Consider the following 13,788-nt stretch of genomic DNA (forward strand, 5'->3'; position numbering starts at 1 on the left):
TGAGGAGGCCTGGTCGAGGGGTCAAAAGACGCTTGAATGGACACAAGAGAGATCCGGGGTTCGGATCCCTGCTCACCATGCATGATTTTTATAAGTATAACCCGACATTTCATCAACATTTCTCTATCAGGTCTTTCAGATGGTGATGATATCAATATCATCATCAATTTTACCATCAATGATATCAAGACAGCTTAACCAGGTGGTTACTAACATGGTTAAAAGCCCCCTGATACTCCCTACATTCACGTATGATTAGGGGACAATACCCCAAGCTCATCCTCTTTCACCATGTTCACCACAATGACGTACCTGATCCCGCGTTTGCTTTCATTGTATGCTTTTCTTTCATGTGTATCGTTCAGTCATTTGGAAAATCCCTTCATTTCGGTCAATACTATTGCCATTGATGAGTAAGTCTTTTGAAAAATGTTAAGAAGGAGATTTATTTTGTATTTTATGCTTGGATTTATTGAGGCATACCTAAAAAAAGCCAACGGACGTCTGTGATAGGTCTACAGAGGTCAATTAAGGTGTCGTTCACTTGTTCTTGAATGGGTACATGAAAGACTTGCTGTTGGAATCTCGGAGAGTAGTAGTGGGTGTCCCAAACCAAGGTTGATTTCTATTTTAAAGATGGGTTCGGATGTGTCGACGGAGGCAGAACCTTCGAATAAAACATTCACAGGAAAAAGAGGTTCAAGCAAAAGGTCTTCACATCGAGTTCTTGTCGAGGAAAATAGTTTAAGGTAAGAGTATAATAGTGAAGCAAAACAAAAATATTGTTCAAGATGTTACATGTACCATGTTGTTTATTCAACAAGGAATCAAAAGTTTATATTTTTTGTTTTATATTCAACTAGTACAGCACCGTCATATTCTGGAAAGCCTGTGATAAATTTATAGTGAAAGGTCTGAAAAAAATCGTCAACAAAGAGCTAGGTTATTTTTTGTTCCTGTTTTGCAAGACTTCCATATGTCCCCTTCACTAAAATTGAAAAAAAAAAGTATGGAGAAGGTTTTTTAAGAATTATCTAACATATATCTAAGAGATTTAGGAAGGAAAAATTGGATACATACCAAAACATGGCTTTTTTCCGTCAAAATCTCGAGTGTGTGTAATTCCCAACGGCATCGGTTTATTTAGTCAGAAAAATGAATACCCAATACTCTTAGAGAGTAGACTAGTCGTAATATCGGTAATAAACGTCCTGCAAGAAACAGAACGCATACAAAGGACAAAAATAAAATATGTCTTTATAAGAAGAAAAGAAAAGAAGAAGAAAAAAGAAAAAAATGCAGGAAAAATGAAACAAGAAAAGAAAAAAGAGAACAAAAGAAAAGAAACGGAAAAAAAAGAAATGAAAAGAAAAAAGAGAAAAGAAAAGAAAAAGAATAGAAAAAAAAGGAAAAAGAAAAAAAAATAAGAAAAAATAAAAGGAAAAAAAAAAATAACAAGAAAAGAATAACAGAAGAAAAGAAAAGAAAAAATAAGAAAAGAAAAGGAAAAAAAATAATAAGCTGTTAATAATGAACAAAAGCTGTGGCAATAATAGTCAATCCTGACTGGTTGCCAACCAAGGAAAGAAGAAGAAGAAGATAACTAACTGGGCGTCGTGGCGTGCGCCTGTAATCCAAGCTGTGGGGGAAGTTACAAATTGATGCAGAGGTTCGAGGTTTGAACCCTGGTAACGTCTTCCGGATGGTGACGTTAAAGGTCGGTCCCAGACGTAAATAATCATATCTGATAGATACACGTCTGACAAAACTCAAATACACACACACACACACACGATAACCGTTATGAAACCCATGGCTTTCAACAATTCCTGCTAGCTCAGTGAGTAAGGCGACAGACTGGAGATGCCTTGATCAGCAGCGAGAGGTTCGAATCCAAGCTCCAACCGGAAGTAAGAAGAAAAAAGAAGATAAAGAGAACGAAAGAAGGGGGTTTTGGAGAATTATTTTTTTTAATTAGTGGAGGGGACATATGGAAGTCTTTCCTTTGTTTTTTGCATTCATCCTTATTACATCAGATTCAAAAGAAGATTAACTGTCTTAGAGAAAAAACACGATGCATCAACTACAACCAGTCAGCCAACAAAGTCCGCCAACGGCCTTCACCCTGGTGCCTTAACAAGTATTTCTGAAGACGATGATATCTATTTCCCCTATGAAAACCTCGTGCTGGAAGGCGGCGGAAGCCAGGGAAATGCATACATTGGCGCCATCATGGTAAGCAATAGCTACTTGTTCTTTTACTGGTAAAGGTATTGGAAAGTAAAATGCGACGAAAGAAAACCACACGCAGCCTATCGTGGATCATCTATCACTTTCCTTCTACTCTTAAGCCCACATCACACTTATTCGGAATCAGCAGGAATCAAGCAGAAGCTGGAAAGAAAAAAATATTCAAAAAATTTAGAAATTTTTGGGAGGAACTTATGAATTCACCAAACTGGAGTTGAAATTCAGTAAATTGACCAGGTGTATCATCATACACTAGTCAAAATGAACCGCAATGGAGTCAGATTGATAATTCGTGCTACGTTCTTGGACATTCTAGGTGCATTATAAATATCCTGACTGCATTCTGAGTGCATTCGAAATATTTTTGTCTTTTCTTTTGGCCGTCCCGAAGGTTTTGGTCATGTTCAAAACATTCGAGGGATAATTTCGAACGGTGTTCGAAGTAGATTTAAATGAGAAACTGGTGGTCAAACAATAGTCCTTTCATTCAGGCCAATTCTGCTTGATTCGGAATAAGTGTGATGGGGGCTTTAAAGGTGTAAACCTGGTTGAAATTGGAAATAAGTATATATAGTAAATTTCACTGACAAAAGTGCTGAAAATTTCATCAAACACATAACGAGGTTATTGAATTCTAGAAATTAGCAATTAATTAAAATAGTTAAAAGCACGTCGTCGTGCATATTAGGTGGGCTGTGTCCCCACTTTTTTATTACATGAAATTATTATCATTCCTTATTTTTATACATGTGTCTGACTCCCTTACAATAAGTTGCAGCAATGACTATTGAATGCATTAAATCAGTTGTGAATCCATTTTTGTTTAATTCTTAGAGGAGAAACATTGAAAAACCAGTTTTCATGCTTGTACCATTTTCTGAACATTATTTTTTTTCACCTAGAGTAGTATACTACTCTACAATCACTAGGCCTACTACTACTCCTACTAAGCGCTTTGTAACTTTTTTTGAAAAAGCAATTACTATAATTATTACTTCTACTACTACTAATACTAATACTGCTACTACTACAACTACTTTCTATTAATTCCCATACTCTTTTTTTTTTTCTATTCGTCAATTAGGAAATGGAACGACTCAATGTCTTGTGCAAGATACGCCGATTCGCCGGTTCCAGCGTAGGATCCGTGACAGCATGTTACCTTGCCATAGGCCATGGGTCCAGCAAATTTCTATCCGTTGTGAACGACGGACCTCAGTTTGCAGATCTCTTAGGTAACAACATAGAAATATGATCTAATAAACATTGAAAATAAAGGAAAGAGATTTTTACTTTTTACATGACGAAATGTCATTTTTCTTTGCATTTACAAGTTTATTTCAAGAAATTTTGATTTGCAGACAGTTCGCTCACGTACACATTATAAGAATCTTCGCACGAAAAAAAAATCTGCAAAAAAAAAATATTGTGATATGCATTAGGACCTTTATTCCAACCTGTGGACAGAAAAGTAATCATTCAACTTTCATTTTTATTCTCAATTCATAATTTTTTAATCTTTAAAGACGCAAGTTGTGGAAAATTAAGCCTGGTGCCAAACCTATATAGGTACATGGGATGGCATCCTGGGAGGTTTTTCTACACGGCGCTTGGTGAGGCCATTGCTGAAAAGTTAGGAGACGAAAACGCCACTTTCAAGGTTCGTTGGCCCAAACGGTAGATTTGAACAACTGTTGATATGCACATAAAAATGTAATACATAAGTTACTTTACTCTTTGCAATATTGGGTAAAATGCTCCATGAGGGTAATTGTGTGTCCAACCAACATTGGGCATTCCTTTTGGGCATGTTTATTCATCCAGTGTGGTGAAGATTGTGCCCATTCTAAAGTAGGTGCTGTTTATTTTTAAACCTTACTGGACAATATGCTTCCTGCATTGGGTAAAATACTGCCCCCAAATTAGTTGGACACACAATTAACCTCGAGCTGAAAATTTTACCAAATATTTTTACAGTGTAAAGCACCAAATTGTCCCTTTTAATCTCATATTTTGCTGATTTATACGTCTTAGTGGAGCCCTAATATTCAATATATTATTGAAATATAAGGAGACCGTCCACCTATCTCCACCAACATGATTAATGTAATATGAGATTTCATCACTGTTTCCATGGTTTCCGTAGTAAGAGGGAAGTTATTACTGATGTACTTTTGTTGTGCCTCCCTCATAAAAGCAGAGGACAGACACCTTTAAATTTTGTTGATTACTTAATTATGTAGAGATACAAATAATTTGTTACATGATTTATTTACAGCGCTCATGTCAGATCGCGAAGCCTGGCGTACCATTGTTGATTCATTCTCGGATGCGTTCGATTAGTAGTAATAGTAATATTCACATTTTTAAGATTTCATTGAAGTACATACGATGACTCTCTTATCCTTTAAATAATTGTACGTAGTCATGTGCAATTATTTGTTTTAATGTGGGGGTAATTAAGGATAGTTTATATAGGTGCTCACTAAAGCAAAGCAAAAAAAAAATCATTCAATTTATCTTTGCTCCTTAAACGGGTCTTTGAAATTGATTTAGAACCCGTATTTAATTCTTTTTGAAATATATTCAGCTTTCTAGTTACAGGATGTTATTTAGCACCAACCCCTAAAAATTGGATTTAACCTTAATAGCCCTCCTTCATGTCCTCCTTGTATTCCTCTTCATATCATTATCATAGGACCTTTACGATCAGAATGGGAAAGAATTATGTGTAGTGGTGACCAATCTAAGTACAATGATGGAGGAGTACTGCCACGTCAAGACTACTCCGAACATGCCAATTAGAACAGCAGTGAGGATGTCAATATCTGCTCCATGTAAGGAATAGAAGGCTTCACGGTTAGGGCCTACATAATATACACTTTTATGTATGTTTGTGCCTGTACTGATTTAGTGGCGTCGTTAGCCTTTTTCTCTTCTCTTCTCTTTTCCACCCCTCCCCTTTTGTTCTTGCTTTCGAACCCCTCGACTCCACCAGTCTCTCTTCCGGGGGTCCCTCTTGGCTATGGACTTGGTATACGTTAAGGATGGGTGTGTGCGAGTCAGCGTATGTAAATAATGATGTAGAAAACGCACAAACCACATACGTACTTGAAAATGATGACACATTAGGATAACGGTTATTTAATATGTATTTTCTATCATGCAATCGTTCGGGACTTTAAATACAACCCCAAAGATATATGTAAATATAATAAAATGGTGTCCCCCAAGAAAATATGTGAATATGAAGAGATGGCGTTTTGATCAAGAGCATTAAATTATATATCAGCATTCAAGCCAAGTTAAAACCGCAAGCGAGAGAGACTCACAATCGAGAAAGTCAAGAATCACATTCACCATTAACGTACAACCCGAATATATTGGAGGTAATAAAAAAAAACGTAGGAGACTTTAACCTAAAGTACAGTAAATCTTTAGAATTAATGAAAACTACAAGTACAAATACGACACACACTTCACGCTTTTTTAATTATTGGAAGCATATGAGCTCATATTTCACACTTTATATCAATCTCATTATTGTCGTTGGTTCTTCTCGAATTTCGTAATGCAGTTGTATTCGTTCCTGTTAAGCGACAACATATGGGCCGGACTGATCTCTACATCGACGGTGGTGTTTTGTGTAACTATCCAGTTCATTGTTTTGATGGTAAATATATGCATTATTCCGACATTGACGCACTCAGCCCGAATACATAATGATCAGGGGGTAATGGTGTTTCATAAAGCTGCTCTTACAACTTTTCCAAGATTGGAACATGTTCTTAGAATACAATCAGCAACGTAGTGATCCATTTAAGCATGAGAAAGGATTCCCAGTCGTGTGATAGGTCACAACTTACAAACAGCGAAACGGCCAAAGGTTTTTTTTTTAAATATTATTTAGGGAAGGTTGTAAAATAATCGAATCTCTCGGCTATCTACAAACGGGGAAACGAATTAGAAATGATAACTTTGGAAGCAACTTTTTTATTCCACGAAACGACACTTTAAAAATCTCAGCGAGCGCCATTCTAGCATGTCTAGAAAGCACTCCAAGCGCATATGTCATAGAAGTTTGTTTACTCGTGAACGGGAAGAAGGCCGTCATCGGAGTAAACCAGAATTAGGCAGCCTTAATCACTTTAGCGGTAGTCACGATGATTGATCAATAGTATTTCTTATATATCGCCGTGTCACTTTAAAGAAAACTGTGAATTCTAACTACAGTTCATAGAAATGATATGATTTATTTCGTTCTCTGATAGGATGGTGGCTTTCTATGAAACCTGAAGACTCTCTCTTGAAGAGAATGCAACCCCTGGAGGATGCAGCCAAGCTTCTCACCAAGAAAGAGAGATTTGGGATGTTCAACGACAAGACATTTGGCATGATCATAGTAAGTTTGACACCATTATTTGTAAATATTGCTTGTTCGTATTTATCTAAACAGAATAATGCAAACTAAATGTCAATTCTGGAGAAGCACATATTTCTCCCGAGAATGTATTCTCAAACAAGCTACATTGTATTTCAAGATAACCAAATATAAAAGTATATTGCATTAGGATTCATACGCCTAATTATCCTGATTTCTTGAATAATCCAAAGATCTACCACACATGCAGTCTCAAATGTTATAACCTCCTAACTCTCTCTCTCTTTATGTCAACAGTACAGTGATTATGATACCCACGTACTTGCGACCAATCCCGACCTAGAAGCACCAATAGCACCTATACCAGACACAAAACTTGCCAGGTGAGTTTTTATTATTTTTTATTGACTGTCCTTTGAAAATTCGGATCAAAGGGAGTCATTGATTAACATTCAAATTCGGTTGAAGCACCAAATTTATTATGCTTGGACATTATCGATTTCGAGTGCCACCTATTTAGGGGTAATTAGATGGAAGCCCTTGTCGACGCAATGGTAAAGACGAATGTATGCTTTCAAGTTTCCGAAATTAACCAGAATGATGAGAATGAATTGCTGTGCTTGTACGACATCTGTCACTATCATTCGTCTTAATGGTGCGCCTCTTATACGGCAATGGGAGCATATTGTCAGGCGAGAGTAGAATCATCTATTCCCGTTTCTTACATAATTATGACCTGTGCAATACTATGCAGATATAACACTATCAATAAAATAACGAAGATATCAAAAGAAAAAGTAACCAAGTTGGTTTTGGTCTCTTCTGCTCTTGTATCTTTTCTTTTCTTTTCTAGAAGCCTGTGTGACTCCGGTTTTTGTAACTTTCTGTGGTTTCGTCCTGGTGCAGTTCAATTTTCTTGGCTCTGTAAATGGGACTTGAGCTCGATTCTTTGTATTCAAACAGAGCTCTTTCTGTAGCGGGTCCATTGTAGCAGGCCACAAAAATTGTAAATCCGTTACAGCAGTCTCCTACCTAACCAATGCCGACTACAGTCGTTTCTTTTACCTTAAAAGAAAGTTCTTCGTTCGTGTTGATGACAGATACATTTCATATCCACTCTTATGCATTGTATTGTGTAACTAACATTTATTCCATCTAGAGCACACCAAAAAGTGAAAATGAAGAGAGAATTGAATTGTAAACAGCATCGTCTCGTGACAGACGCAATGACGAGGTTTCTCAAAGTTCTGGATCAGAACTGTTTGGGAGGAACCACAATTAAAAAGAATGAATTCATGAAAGCCTTCAATGATGTAAGTATATGGTCTATATGATAAAAATTTGTGTAGGCTAAGTAACAATCCATAGACAATATTGAAAATGGACTGTTAAACCATATCTAAAACATTCTTTCATGTAAATTTCACCAGAAATCACTTTTCCTGAAGGCATATGGTCCGGATTTACAAAGCATGCCAATACCAAATTACTAGCTCCGGATATGAACTATCTAATATCGTAAGCCTCGTTTTAAGAACAAGAACCATTACATTTGCTCGGTTGGGATTAAAAATATAAATTTCGAAACATGGCTAATGGTTTAGAATGACATAATTGTCTCGGTGTTAGGGCAAGGACTGTATCTTTCATTTATCTTCTGTCAAGTTTTTTTTTTTTTTACTCTCTAAGTCACATTCTACGAGTATGATGTTGAAGTGACACTAATCAAGAAGTTGTGATTCCTCTCTTCTCTTAATTTCTTCTCTTCATTTTTGTTGATAAAGTATATCACACCCGATACTCTATTTTCCTATAAATGTTTCGATTACGTCTCTCATTATTTTTAGAATGAAGAGTTCACATCTGACCACGCCCGGGTTCTCTTCGGCGAAGACCTGACTGTTGAGGAAATATTTGCCAGTATTGATGCCAATTCTGATGGGGAGGTATGTTTATGAAATCATCACTCATGCAAAGCTTCACCATTTTCTTTTGTTGGTTTTCGAACGACTCGAAAGAAACGTACCACATAACTTATAGACTATATACCTTTTAGTTTCAGTCACTCATACAACTGTACAAGATTACACGTTTTCTAATCTGGATTCAGAACCCTGACAAAAAGCTTACTAAAATTTCTAATATCCGAATTCGGAACACAAAGTCCCCCTTTTTTGTTTTTAAATGATTCTCTGAAGGTTTCGAATGTTGGAGAAAACGAAGTTCTATACATTATTATCAGAGGAAGCCAGCTCTGACTACGAATGAAGAAATCGGGTTCAATTCGTAATAATGCTCTGTTTTAACGGAATTTTTTATCTTTATGAGATTTTTATCTTTATAACTGAGATCCTTCTCAGTTATTGCCCCGAAGCTCTGGAACAATCTTCCCATTAATGTACGTGAGGCATCATCGTTAGAACTGTTTAAGTCCCTCCTTAAAACCCACCTCTTTTAATAAGTTTCACTTGCCTATTTTTGCTTCTTTTGTGTTCTGTATGAAATTATCCCCCTTAGTTAATTTGCATTATCATATTGTGTTCAGATTGTTTAAGTCGGATTGTAAGCTTAGTTATTAGGATTATTTAAATTTACATACATGATTATCGACCCGTTATATTTAAGTTGTGTATTCAGCGATTATCTCTTTATTTGTACGTATAATAAATGTTTCGTAATGGGGTTTTCACTTTCAGTTCCTTTGTTGTTCTTTTTCTGAGATATCTTGTATTTTCCCCCCTTCTTTCTTAGCGCTTTGAAACTTTTGTATAAAGCGCTCTATAAATTTTGTATATTATTATTATTAATGATCTTTTCTCCACTATAGCGATGCCCCAGCTCACTCCCTCCGCCATATTCATTCCCATATATTTTCGCAAATCCCGTTGTGTTACATTGATCCTATACAGACATGAGGGATAATGAAAGTACATTACAGGTTATCGTGAATTTGTTTCATTTTTAGATCGATTTCAACGAGCTGATGTCTTTAGCTGAGCAGGAAGGCGTAGGAATCCAAACCCATCACATTGGAACAGGACATCATGAGATCAAGAACACGACTGAGTATCTCGCTGGTATCTTCAATATGCTTCTCATGAATGTAAAAAGAGCTTTCCTAGAGGTCAGTCCCTTTTCCTATTAAAATTCTCACCTGTGCAAATGTAATGGTAGACCTACTGAAAAGAGGACAATGGTGTACACAATTATAAAAAAAAAAGTGAAAGGATTTTAGTAAACAATATCAACTGAGAACAATGCCTTGTTCATTGAATGAGATGTAATTGTTATCTAATTTATGTTCTGAAAATTGTATTTCATTTGCTGTTTTTTCATTATTATTTCATATGTAGGGCCATGATATTGAAAGAACAGTCCTTATCAATACCGTGTATGTCAAATCCTTAGACTTCAGACCAGCGAAGGAAGACCTGGATTTCTTAGTAGAGGTAATCACGTATTTGGTTTTATATGGTACTTTCATTTTCAATGTCCTAGATATTATTTTTGTATCAAACAAGCGTCAGAATAAAATGGATAATCTAGTGAAAAAGAATGCATTCATTTCGAGTCTTCAAGACATTCTTTCTGTATATAGAGACACTTTAGTGCAATAATTGCCACCCTCTTTCCGGTAGGATGTGAATTATATCCTTATTCAAATGTAATTAAAAAGGATAACAAGATCAGGACACTGTTTTTCATCATGGTCCTGCATAAAAAGTCCTGTATAGACAGACATTATGTGCACATAGAATTTTTTGGTAAAAGACTTAATACATTATAGCAGCATAAGTGTTTTAGGCGTTGAACATGTAAACACTGAACATCTGAATTGTAATTTTTACTTTATTCCAGTCGTATCATGTACATACGAAAACAAAACAAAAAAGTTGAGGGAAGGGCATTCATTATGTGGGTGCGTCGTGGTCTAGTGGTTCTGACTCTCGCCTTTGAATTAGAGGGTCGTGAGGTCGAATACCAGCCATGGTGTGTTTTCCTTCAGCAAGAAATGTATCCACGCTGTGCTGCACTCGACACAGGTGAGGTGAATAGGTACCCAGCAGGAGTAATTCCTTGCATGCACTGAGCGCCGGTGATGGTAGCTCGAGCTAAAGCCAGGGTAATAATAGCAGTGCTTTGTATCCTCAGGCAAAAATCGCTTTATAAATCCAGCTATTATTATTATTATCTATGCCTGGGCCCTCGCTATGGAATTCTCTCCCACAAGAGATCCATAATCATGGTAATAGCAAGTGTATCGAAACACTTAAGATTAAGCTAAAAACTTACCTCTATATCTCCTTTTATCAACGATTTCTGATCCTTTTCTTTTTGCTCTCCCTTCACTTGCGCGCCTTAAGGATCTCTAACGAGATGGATATGACGCCTATACTGGTATAAAAAATATAGTGTGATTGAATAATTCCTTTTGATATTTTTGTTCTTGTTATAGAAATATGCATCATCTCACTACATGACTATGGTAATATGCGCCGACAGTATGTAGTTATGACCACGTCACATCATCAATATCCATGATGTTCGAGCCTCTTCGGCTCTAAAACACGAACTCAGTCCAAGTAGCAGTTACTACGTGCATTTTGTTCAGCATCAACACTATGAACCAATCAAAATCACCATTTGAAATTTCAATTGGCAATATTAACTACGATTCTTTGTGTTATGGGTTGCTGACAATGCTTGTAAGCTTACTGTGATACATTCATAAACTAAAGTTTACCAATAATTATATTCCCACCCACCCACCCCCCCCCCCCCCTCTCTCTCTCTCTCTCTCTCTCTCTCTCTCTCTCTTACACAAAACACAACATCACACCCTCCTTGCTCACTTCCTCCCTTTACTATCTCCTCATACTTTTCATCTCAATCACCCTTTTGTCCCTGCTTTAATTAATTTCTGTATTTTTTACCCTCCTCTCAATTTGTCTAATCAGCAAGGGCGTCGTGGACTCCAGACATTCCTCAAGTATCAGAAGAACAAAGGAACAAGATTGTGAGGGAAACATCCTGAAATATTCATCATGAAGTATTAAATTGTCCAGGGTGTCCAAAAAATCCTGAAAAGTCTGACGTCGTGGACTGCAGACGTTTCCTCGTGTATCAAAAGAATAAAGCTACTAGGGAAAACTTTACCAAGGAATCACCATGAACTCCCAAAGTTTAAAAAGCAGGAGAAGAGGACGAGAATAATAATGAGAAATAGGAAGAGGAAGAGAAGGCAGAAATGAAGGAAATAGATAGAGAGCTGACGTTATTTGCCAAAAGTATTATTAGAGCCGATTTTTCCCTCTTGTCTGCTATTGGAGTCCTCGACTATCGTACTATTTTCAGAATTATGTAATGTTCCTCCAATCACGTCAGAACTTTGTTTTTACTACCTCATTGGAAGTGAATATTTTTTTTTTTGGGGGGGCGGGGGTGTCAATCCATACTGAAACAATATCTTCATTAAATCTGGCGTCTACTGTGAATAACATGGAAAATGTTGATACTTTGTAATTTTGTTTCCAGATCATAAGTACAGAATTTAATTAATGGTTTGAGACTGGGACTTAAGATTCACAATATTAACAAGATATGACTTCCAGACAAATTTTTTACTTTATTTCTTAAGATTGCATAATTGTAGTTAATATAATTATATATAATTATTTGCGCTTACTAGTATTATTGTATATCACGTACATGTAAAACGATATTTTACACATGTATCATAGTATTCGCCAAATTCTGAATCTGAAATATCGTAAGAGAATTCCTATATTACCATGCATACTAATAAAAGAATTTCAAAACCATAACAATTTCAGTATTTCTAAATGACCGTCTCATGGATAATTATGGGCTCTTAATAGCAATGTGTTTTTTAAAAGGTAATTTTACCACTTTTTATATCAGTATATGTCTATGTTTGCTTGTCATTGACATGTTTTTATGCATCCACTGAGGCTTTTCTATTTTAAACCTGTATATTTCGACAAAATAATATGTATTCGCAACATTTATAGTTATTTCATTTTTATGTCATGGCCGTGTAAGCACATCTCTCAATCAGTTTTGAATATTGCTGTATTAGTCTGACATCACAAATCTTTCGGGTTTTTTTTTTTTTGCCTTTCGGAGGATTTTCATAGAATTAGTAATTTTGACTTTTGCAAATGCTCATTGGTTGTCTAATTGTACTCCAACTTTTATGGTTTTTATTCAAACAAGTTCAATTGTTCCAAGGGTTTCATTCTTCTTGAATACATTGCTTACCTTAATCCGCGTCCTGCAGGGCCATGGGAAGGGGTGCAGCGATGCTGAAGCACCCTCTCCCTCATCACTTTAATTTTGGAGTGAAAACATTTACCTTCACATTTTTGACAACAAAATTGCCTTTTTATTCGGAAGTGAAGAGCGCCCTCTCATAGAAGATCGTCCATGTCTCTGATCCACTGTTAACAGTGCAATATGCTGAGAGAACATAAATTCCTGCATGGTTAATAATGCGAGAAAAAGTCCCAACAGCTTCTAATTGATATGTTTTTGTTGTTGTTTTTTTTTTCTGAGAGAGAGAGAGAGAGAGTTAAAAGTGGATTCTAATTTACGAAACACATTCTTGTCAACTTTCATCAATAAATGATATATTATGTAAGACAAAATGATAATATCTTATACTTGACTTTTCCTTTCGATTAATTTACCCGTATTCTGAATTCCAGTTTTGTGCTAAAATTATGGCAGGCCGAAAAATTGTTTACATCATTTATATCTTGAGTCGACTGAACTATATCCCCTGCTTAAATGAACAAAATAATATCTTAGGCATTATTCCATTTTGGCTTTTGAAGGAAGACTATTTTAGATTTCAATTTAGGGCATGAAGATGGCATTTTGAAGGGCTGGACATGTTAGCAGATGAAAGAGCAGCTCTTATAGAACCGAAAGCAGGTTGTTAGTAGTCTGTAGCATGCAGGATAATGGAGATATGGAAGAATAACAACATTCCTACCAAATTCGGAAGAGTTTGGATGAGGAACGGGGCCAGGACAGAATCCACAAACTCTATAAAAGAATGAGGTTTTGGCGGAAGAAAAAGTAGAAGATTGCGGAAGAGGAATAATGAACATTGAGCATTGTCGCCATTTGGC

The 13,788-nt window shown here is 36.2% G+C and overlaps 1 protein-coding gene across 1 annotated transcript; it reads left to right on the plus strand.

The window, feature by feature from the left end:
- Positions 1 to 294: 294 nt before the first annotated feature.
- On the plus strand, positions 295 to 13,305 carry LOC129275187 (uncharacterized). Its single transcript, XM_054911978.2, has 13 exons — positions 295 to 749; positions 2,037 to 2,235; positions 3,335 to 3,485; positions 3,777 to 3,910; positions 4,949 to 5,087; positions 5,828 to 5,923; positions 6,522 to 6,652; positions 6,929 to 7,014; positions 7,791 to 7,944; positions 8,479 to 8,577; positions 9,597 to 9,755; positions 9,985 to 10,080; positions 11,590 to 13,305. The coding sequence occupies exons 1-13, from the start codon at positions 637 to 639 to the stop codon at positions 11,650 to 11,652; spliced, it is 1,620 nt and encodes a 539-aa protein (XP_054767953.2). The 5' UTR covers positions 295 to 636; the 3' UTR covers positions 11,653 to 13,305.
- Positions 13,306 to 13,788: the final 483 nt, after the last annotated feature.

This window comes from Lytechinus pictus, chromosome 13, assembly GCF_037042905.1.
Source record: "Lytechinus pictus isolate F3 Inbred chromosome 13, Lp3.0, whole genome shotgun sequence".
Taxonomy (NCBI): Eukaryota; Metazoa; Echinodermata; class Echinoidea; order Temnopleuroida; family Toxopneustidae; genus Lytechinus; species Lytechinus pictus.

What these genes read in the sequence shown, in the direction of transcription:
- LOC129275187 (XM_054911978.2), top strand. Translation starts at nt 637, where the DNA reads ATGGGTTCGGATGTGTCGACGGAGGCAGAACCTTCGAATAAAACATTC. An exon ending in GTCGAGGAAAATAGTTTAAG is followed by an intron (nt 750 to 2,036) that starts GTAAGAGTATAA and finishes TTATTACATCAG; the next exon opens with ATTCAAAAGAAGATTAACTG. An exon ending in TCCAGTTCATTGTTTTGATG is followed by an intron (nt 5,924 to 6,521) that starts GTAAATATATGC and finishes GTTCTCTGATAG; the next exon opens with GATGGTGGCTTTCTATGAAA.